Here is a 9686-nt window from a genome sequence, read left to right on the forward strand (position 1 = left end):
GAGAAGATGTCACCTTTGGCCTAACACCCTCCCAGCCTGAACGACCTGTCCTAGCAGCTGGTGAAACATCTGCTTCTAACTTCACACTAATGTACCAATCAGAGCATGAAACACAGGCATTTCACAAACCCAGACAATATTTACTCATGGCGTTGGAGCTACAAAAAAGATGTTTATTCAGTGCGAATGTTGGTTGAAGTACACAACAGAGGAGCAGAGAAGGGGCAGTTCTTCTCAAACTAATCTACATTCATGATAACCTTCATGGCTACGGTCCTAAAGTACTAATGTGCTACTGTCTCTATAGGGGCAGAATATCTACAAAATTCCATGAATACTAGAGTAAGCAGGAGGGCAGGCAGAACTGCACCCCCTATTGGCACATGAGGGTATTGTTTGTGGGGCAGAGATGGGGATAAGGGTTGGGGTGGGGTGTGGCAGTGGGGGAGTAAAAGTTGTAGGCACAGTCATCCTTTTTTGGTGTGTGTGTGTGTGTGGGGGGGCACTGTGTGAGAGGTAGGTAGGTGGCATATGTCTAAAAGAATTGGCAGTGTGTTCGTCTCTGCATGGCACTGGTGGGCATGTGGGCACTCTCTCTTGCATCCTTACTTTGCGCCACTGTTGCATGCTACAGTGGGCTTGTTTCATTTTAAAGGAGAAAAAAATTATATTAGTAAAAGTTCAGGTATATTTACAAAAGTCAGGCATTATTAGACAGTGGACTTAATGCAATGCAAAGTCTTTTGAGTTCTTTTTTTTAAGGTTCTTTTAAGCACTGTATTGCATTGGCCCCACTTTCCTCTTTAGAAATGGATAATTTAATGTTTACAAAAAAGGTTGTACCGAATAAAATAATTACGTAAAGAGATCCATACAAAACAATGTCTCATGAAAGTACGCTGCATCGCGGCCGTAGAGCAGAGCTGAAGCCCCCAGAGGATGGGGATGGCAGAGGGGGAATGGCCCGGCTGGGGAGGGGGGAGGATGGACACTCTCAAACGGTGGTCATGACCTTCAGCGAGCCGGAGCGGAATCGCATGATCTTCTTCTTGAGCGCGTGCGATGCCTTGATCTTGACCACGGAGGACAGGGCCGGGGGAGGGGACGAGGCCAGCCGTGGAGGCACCTCCTGCGGCCACACGAGCCCCCCACCGCTCTCGTCCGAGTCGCTGGTGAACGAGCTGGAGCCCGGCGAGTAGGCCTCGCTCAGGCTGGAGTCGGAGCCGCCGCCCGCTGCCTGGACAGGGACCGGAGCCACTGCTGCTGCTGCCGCCATGGCCACTGCAGCCACCTCATCCCCTCGCTCCGGGCCTCCGTACTGAGCGCACAAGGGTGGGGGAGGGGGCCAGGCCTGTCTCGGGTGGGCGTGGGGGTGAGGGTGGGGGTGGGAGTACAGATGGGGGTGGTGGTGGTTGGGGCGTCCTCCGTAACCACCCCCTCCTCCCCCTCCACCACCCGCCGCCTCCTCCTCCTCCTGGCTGAGGTCAGCGGTGGAGCACCAGCGGCGCTGCTGGTGGTGGGGGGGCTCGTCCTGGCCCTGCACCTGCCGCCTGGCCCTGGCCATGTCCCTCTGGACGGTGTAATAGCGGCCCCACCCCCCGCCTCCTGCCTGCAGGCTGTTCTCGGACCGCGAGCGGCTGGTCGCCGCCGTGGTCGTCGTCGTCGCTGTCGCTGTCGTCCTCTTCTTCCCCGTCCCTCTGGGCGAGCTCCGGGCCTCGGCGCCACCTGAGCCCCTGCAGGGGGAGGACCGAGCCGGTGGCGGCGGCAGCTGACCTCCGGAGAACGACGCCCGGCTGGGCTTGTGCTTGCCGTGGAAGGGGGAGCAGTGGTGGGGGTGGGGGTGTTCCACAGGGACGTAGTTGACGGTTAGCAGCTGCTCTGCGACCAGGGGATAGGGCTCCCCGTAGTCCGGGTTGCTCTGAAGGGACTCTGGATCAGTGCTGCTGTAGCTGCTGGGCTCCATGGCCCCCGCATACTGCTGAGGAGGGGGCGCCACCAATGGGGCCGCCGCAGCCAGGGATGCAGGTCTGGACGTGGGGTAGAGCAGGGACAGGTAGTACTGCTCCAGAGCCTGGGCCAGCTCGGCATCAGACTGGACCTCCTCGCTGGCCACCCACTCCTGCGGCTCGGCGGCGGGGTCCGGAGGCGCTTCGGTGGCGTGGGCGGCAGGGACTGTGATGGGGTGCGGCGGGCGGACCGGGAAGGAGGCGGAGGTGGTCAGGCCGCGGCCTGTTGCGGCCGGCGGGTACTGCGTCTGGCGGGGCCGCAGGGCCCGACGCTGCAGAAGGGACAGGATGTAGGCCTCCACACGCAGCGCCTGCTGGATGTCCTCCTCCGTGGTGTCCAGCTCCGGCGCCTCCGGCCACGGCTCGTCCTCCTCCACCTCCTCCTCCTCTCCTGTGCCCTCTGCGATGTCCTCCAGGGGGGAGAAGGGAGCAGAGTGGGAACGAGGCAGCATAGCCCGAGGACTGGGCTCCCTGGCCTCCTCTCCATTCAGCAAAGAGCAATCTGCAGACACACCCACAGCCAGATAATACACAACACTTAGTGCATGTACTGTATGTGATTGCATGTTCAGGTGGATGTGTTTTTCTGTGTTCTGTGTATTAATATACCGGTATGTGTGTCTGCATTCACACTGTATGTGTGTTGTTCGTATATACATACTGTATCTGTGTATGATTTGTGTATGTATTTTCATACTTTCATGAATGTGTGTATGTCCGTGTATGAATGTGTTTGTATGTGATTGTACTGTATGTGAGTAATATATATGTGACATAATGCTGTGTGTGTGTGTTTGTATGTGAGTAATATATATGTGACATAATGCTGTGTGTGTGTGAGTTTGTATGTGAGTAATATATATGTGACATAATGCTGTGTGTGTGCGTGCGTGCGTGTTTGTATGTGTGTGTGTGTGTGTCCTCCTTACCCACTGATTTGGGCCGGTGGTGACTGGAGGCCCAGGTTGTTGGCGGGCCACCAGGAGGGGAGAGACTCTCACTCTGCTCATAAAAGCCTGAGGGAGACAAATAAACAGCACAGCTAGCTATCATTCCACACCAGGATACCCGCAGAGAAACACAAAACAGATTTCACTTCACGGATTCCATTTGATAGCGGGACATAAGGCAGGATGTTACAGTGTTGGGTCAAGAAGTGTCTGCTAAATGTAATGTAATGTAAAAGATCATACTGTAAAAGCCAAGTGACTAGGCCATATACTATATACCATAAACCAGGATGTATACAAGCATTCCCCCAACATCATAATGTGGCCACTTTTTAAACAAATCATTCATGAATCTATATGTGCACTTATGGAATTATTAATGGATATGATATACAGTGATATATGCCCCTGATCATCATAAAACTTACATGTATGATATTTCCAAATGAACCCATAAAATAATCATATCAATCCCTACTGCTTACGAATGGATACAAATGAATTCCCAGTGGTGCTGCTGTACCACTAAGGTATTGATGTGGTGGCAGTGATTAAACTGAGTCACTGAATAGGAATAAATTGTGATTTCTAATGAAGCTGCTGGTGATCTGTGTGCTCATTACTGTGTGTAATTGACATTTGGGGTCCTCACCTGAGCTGGGTCGACTGTCCTCCTCGTCCTCGTCCTCAGACGCCTCATCGCAGACGGTGGCGGGAAGGAGGGGTGGCGGCGGCAACGACAATGGCGATGACTGCTCCAAGCCCAGCTCCCTCAGCTGCTGCTCCAGCGCCAGCATTAACCCCCAGGGGGCACCCTGGAGACTGTTCTGTAACACACACACACACACACACACACACACACACACAACTTGAATGGATGCTCCAGCTTTACTGTACATGTAACATTAGTTGCACAGAGACATTGCATTTGTTTTGACAACAGAAAAACATCAAAATATGATCTATAGTTTCATAGCAGTACTGTATTTGTTTAGTAGTTTGTTGGTAAACACCAAAAATAAAACAAGGCCTGTTGTATTCCACTGAATGTTGTCTATTAGCTGCTGACACTTTAATTTTTTAAACTACTGTGTGGATGGATCAGACTCCCTCCATTCACATGAGTAAACTGCATTAAACATTGAACAGCCAATGCATCTGTGTCCCCATGTTAAACCAGCGTAGAAATCCCTGTAGCAGTACCCGGGATAGGCCCAAAGGTGCAGTTGCTTTGCATGTACAACTGTTCAATGAAGTGTAGTGGAGTGAGATGTATGTGTGTGTGTGTGTGTACGTGCGTGTCTGTGAGTTTTCACCACGCGCACCACTAAGCACACACAGTTACGTAAGTGGTGAGCAAACGCACCCAGCTGGAACATCAATAATTCAGTGAAGTCTCAGCATTTATGGAAGGTAATGCTGGGATGTTCTTTTCATGGATGCGAGATGCACACACGCACACACACACACACACACACACACACACACACACGTGCACATCCATCCATGTAGCCACACACTCTGGTTGACAGTTGTGACACAATAAAAGCAAGCTAGTTCAATTTAACAAAACATAACCTTGACTGACCCTGCACTCACACACACAAACAGACACACGCACACACACACAGACATCATCAAACACATGCCCTCAGATTCTGTTATCAAGCATTCACATCCAGTGAGGTCAACTGAAAGGCGTCAAGAGAAATGGGAAAAAAAAGCTTTAATCTCTGACAACAAAACAAACACAGGCACTACTCTTTGTGGTGCCACATTTGGGATCAGGTGTCAGAGAAAATCCTGCATGTTTTCAGCAGATAAACACTGGTTTTAAATGTGCTTCAGCTGCTTGCCAGCTCATCTCGGTATCCAAACATTTCAATTAGAATGGCATACTAACACATTCAATTTGATTTATTTAAATGAGTGGTTGCAGGATCTCTGTGGGGACAGGTGGTGTATGTGAGAATCGGTGTGACTCATATTATGATTCTTATGATGCTTGAAACTAGGGGATGAGGCTCAGAACACAAACCTCCTAATGCAGAACTATCATTAATTGCCAATAATCTTTGTCCTGAAAATGTTCTCAGGACATGAAGATATGTGATTTTCTAGAAACTCAAAAAGAGACATCTGTGAATATGCATCTGTCCATTACACATTCACCAAGTGATATATCAGCACAATGGCCGAGCAGGCACCTTGACACATGCATACTTAAAGAAATAGATGTCTAATTTCAATGCATGCTATCCCCCTTACATATATCTAGTTTTTCTGTCTGATATTAACAACTGTCACATTAAAGCAGAACAGTTTTGAGCACAGCATATTATTTAAGCTTCTTTAGTTTATTTATGCACAGTAATGCATTAACTTCAGGCCCAGCTGTATATGCTTGCTGTGCCTGGCCACTGTGAAATGACATCGACCGCAGGGCTCCTTCACCAAACTTTACTTTCATATGCAACCATGGCAACACTGACTCAACTGCACATGGAAAAGAGGCGAGAATGGATTTATCTGGAAAGGAGGGACCACGGTGAACAAAGAGTCGGAAGATGCTGAGGACGGACGAACGAGGACCGGTATCAGAAATCAATCCTATTGGGACACGCTTTTCACATGGTTAATGTATCAAGGGGCCTGCTCAGCCCTGACAGATCTATAGACCCATGCAACCACAAGCCCCCAGCATCCAATACTACTCATCCAAACATACAGTACACACACACACAAATAGGCAAGCATGCGTGCAGATGCTTGCGAACAAGCAAGCACCCTAACACGAACATACACACACACACACACACACACACACACACACTCACACACACACACACAAAGACCGTAGAAAAACACTAAATTAAATATTGATAATCCATATCAATTAAGGCACACTTCAAAATGTGCACACTTCAGAAACGTTTCCATTGCAAACCTTCATTAAGTATAGGCTGCATATTTCAAATCACATTAAGCATTCAAGAGAAACAATACACTGTGCATGCTTTTCCATGTCTCCCTCAAACACACACAGGCACACACAACACATCGAAATAGCCTTACACACTGACTATGCGTGTAACGTGAGGACAAACCAATTCCTGTTGTCATTTGTTGTCCTTCCCCTAATTGAATGGGCTCTCCTCACAGGGAGGGAGAGCCTCTCAAGGGGAACTACCACACTGATACTCTCTCATTACGTAGTGTTGTGATTTGCCCCATAAAAGACTCTAATGGGAAATTGGTAAGATCCCTACCCCCACTAAACATCCCCATACACAGACCTGCACACACACACACACACACACACACACACACACACACACACTCTCTCTCTCACCATCCATCTCTCTCTCCTTCACACATACACACGCCCCTCTCAGCATCCATTTCTCTCTCTCCTAGACACACACACCCCTCTCTCCATTAGTATTCTCACACACACACACAGACACACACACAGACACACACACACACACAGCAGGGTGCCACTGCGAGGCAAGGAATTGTGAGCTCTCCCCCTCATCTCACATCATCCATAATTAGCTGGCTTGAGTCAACCAAGCCTGGCATAGAGTGCACACTAAACACCAACTTTGCATAAACCACCATTTCAGCATGAAATCAAGATTAGCATACTTTCCCATGCGTCAATTAACCACAGCAGTGTTTTCTAGACTTAAGTTACACCGAAGTGCCTTATTTTAAAGTCACTTCATGGCATTTGCAATCTAGAGCTGGATATGGCAATTAATACCATTTGACTGGTATAATGCGCATTGTGTCCATTTGGTTTTAGTTGGAGGCGCATCCTCCCGAGGCTACTGAAGCGGCACCCCTACCCTATTACCAGCGCTGACAGCTCATTTGGGTGACGCGGAGGCTTCTTCTTGTTGGTTTCAAAGCGTGGTTCTCTGCTAGCTGTCCAAGGAGGCTGGGGATCTTATTAGTATTCTACTCCATACTCGCCTTTTGTTTGATCCGCGGAGGGTAGAAACGCGGGGGAGAGCAGGGGGACTGCTTATTTTATTTCTTTCACCCCTCATTCAGACGGCCTTTCCTCACGACCCCAGGCCGTGTGTGGATAAGGATCTGACAAACAGTGGGCACTGCAGAGGGAACACGACCCGGCTTTGAGGTGAACCAGCTAGTCAGGCATCCTGTCAGCCTTCACCTCCTCTGTGTGATGTGAAAAGATTTACACTTTTGGGCCACACACAGTCAAACAATGCTACAAAAAGACATTGACCTCTTACATTGTGCACGTCCACATTCAAAGTCAACTAGGGGTATTTAGCATTAAATCACTTTTAAGTACGCTCTCTCTAACTAATTTACAAAGAAAAGTTGTTTGTATAGCATCTTGAACAATATTGTTGTATGGTAAAAGGCTAGAGGTAGTTGGCTGTAAATGGATAACGCTATTTAAACCGATTGACAAAAGTATTACATTTAAATGCAGTTTTAAGTTAAGAGATTCCATGACTGAGGAACAATGGATCATTAAGTCGTGGGACTGCGACGAGTGGTGCTCCACCCCCACCTCAAAGGGACATGAATTACTCGGCGTCAGAGGGAAACATTCAAATTAATTTGAGCAGAGAATGTCAATCTGGTTATATCCTCTGTGTCACGCATGAGGGGTCAGCTGCGTAACTTGATTAACAACTCTCCTCCAAACATATCCACCAAGACAGAGTCTGGCCCACCCGACGGTGTGTGCTAGTCTGAAGGTCTGCATGTATGAATGTGTGTGTGTCTGTGTAAATCTGCGAGCTGCCAGCTGCACAGAGGTGTCACGCGCTTTGCCATTGTGCCTTCTCATATTTCCAGATGCCAAACAACGAGTACTAGACCCGACCCCGAACAACCCAACATTCAATGCTTTTTACAGCGAGTTAATCTTCTTACAGTGGTGTTTAATACTCATTAACGGCTGCTCTGGGCACAACCACAGATGTTCCGCAAGCTGCCGCTGTCTCCGAACTCTTACCAGTTGTCGTCTCAAAGTCAAGTCCTCTTGCTCCCGAAGGACGTCCGATTGGGTGGAACGAGCAGGCTGAAGATCTCCCCATGCTGGCTGTCCTGGAACTATATCTCCGAGGGACAGAGCGTTCAAGACCAGGCTTTCTTGTCGCTGTTTCAGAAGCTCCAGTTCGCATAACCAAGCAAGACTAGCTTCCAGGCGCTCCTTATTTTGCCTGCGCTCCGTCGTCATCGGTAAGGAGAATCCACAATACATGGAGAGCCCCTTTTTGCCTCCGGCTTTGGCAAAGCTCGAAGTCGTTTAGCCTAAACTACACAGCCTCTTCAAATTTCTTACAGTTTGTGTTCAGCGTTGCACATTTCCCAGCTGTGTTCCCAAGTTTTGACTGCTTCGCTGCGTCGGCCCATGCGTGATGGTGACCATCATAGCTTATTTCACTTCATGAGAGCTTCAGTCTTCATCGCCCCCTTTTTCACCCCTCGCCCAGCAATACATTAAATTTGTCAGGTATTCATATATTCCGCCTTCCGCGTGGTTCATTGGTCCCGGAGTGTCTCTGTAATAATTAAATAGCTGGAATGACCCGCCCCTTGAAAGGCTCCTATACATTTCATTGGGCGTATTCCACTGGGTTGGGGCCAGAGCAGCGGAGCCCAGATCCCGTTAACTCGCCATGGTTCCGCCTACTGCCACAGGAGCAGGAAAATCGAAGCATCGTCGTCGTGACATCATGTTGAAAAGGGGGTGTGAAAGAAGGATGGCCATGAATGAACAAGACAGGCTGTATCGATCCGTTTACGCGAGAGACTGTGTTGAAGCAAATATGAATGGCAAATACTCTGGTGATTTACAAGGGTCTCAAAGCCTTCTGTTGTTGTATTGCCAAAACAGGCTGGGAAGATAGTACAAAATGCTTTAAAATGTCTTAATGTAGGGCTTGGGAACACCAGGACCACCGAGTGCCTTGCTGGTAAACTCATAACAAGTAGTTATTGCCAGCGTCCACCCAGGCAATAACGACATTTAATTCTGCAGCTAATACCACTGTCTGAAGGAAAAAGTCATGGGATCATTGGAAAACAGAAAGAAGAGTATTTTGACAAATAACATTTAAGGTACAATCCCTCTACTGCAGTAAGAGGACTGTTATGAACAACATATGACCACGAGAAACAATCTGATGGATGCTGTAGATTACTTTGCCTGTCTAGTGTCTCGCAAAAGAAAGGATCTAGTATTATAGTCGTGTTTGTTAGTCCTTTGTTAGGCCTCAAGTCATACGTGCAACCTACTCTAGACAGCAGCTGACATATCTTTAGAGTGTTTTTTACATGAGTTATTGAGATTCGAGTCAAAGTTACTCTCCCACCTTCGCATCAATAGTTGCAAATCAATAGTTTAATCGTGTAACCACCCCATATCATCGATAATAATTCAGTTATAACACAAAGGGCAGTGTATTTTAGAGTTCACAACAACTATGTGAATGCTTTAACTGAAGTAAATAAAAGGATCTCATCTAGTGTTGTAAATCTATTTTAAGTGGGTATGTGCTCAAGACATAATCCAGGCGTACACTTTTCATATCTATGTATGAACTTGAATGCTCAACTAAGCCAATGTAATACATAATGCAGATGTACAATGATGCAGAGACCACATATTTGGATAAAACACTGTAAACCTCATTCATATTTAATATTTGTGGTTATGCACTACTCAGTTTAGTTC

At 47.9% G+C, this 9686-nt stretch overlaps 1 protein-coding gene across 1 annotated transcript; it reads right to left on the reverse strand.

The window, feature by feature from the left end:
• Positions 1 to 147: 147 nt before the first annotated feature.
• Positions 148 to 8427, reverse strand: LOC125308669 (dapper homolog 3). The gene is made up of 5 exons (XM_048265232.1): positions 7962 to 8427; positions 3609 to 3783; positions 2936 to 3022; positions 1420 to 2508; positions 148 to 1371 (listed from the first exon to the last, which is right to left on the reverse strand). Exons 1-5 carry the CDS (start codon positions 8208 to 8210, stop codon positions 995 to 997), a joined length of 1977 nt encoding a protein of 658 aa, XP_048121189.1. The 5' UTR covers positions 8211 to 8427; the 3' UTR covers positions 148 to 994.
• Between the last annotated feature and the right edge of the window lie 1259 nt (positions 8428 to 9686).

This window comes from Alosa alosa, chromosome 15, assembly GCF_017589495.1.
Source record: "Alosa alosa isolate M-15738 ecotype Scorff River chromosome 15, AALO_Geno_1.1, whole genome shotgun sequence".
NCBI lineage: Eukaryota > Metazoa > Chordata > Actinopteri > Clupeiformes > Clupeidae > Alosa > Alosa alosa.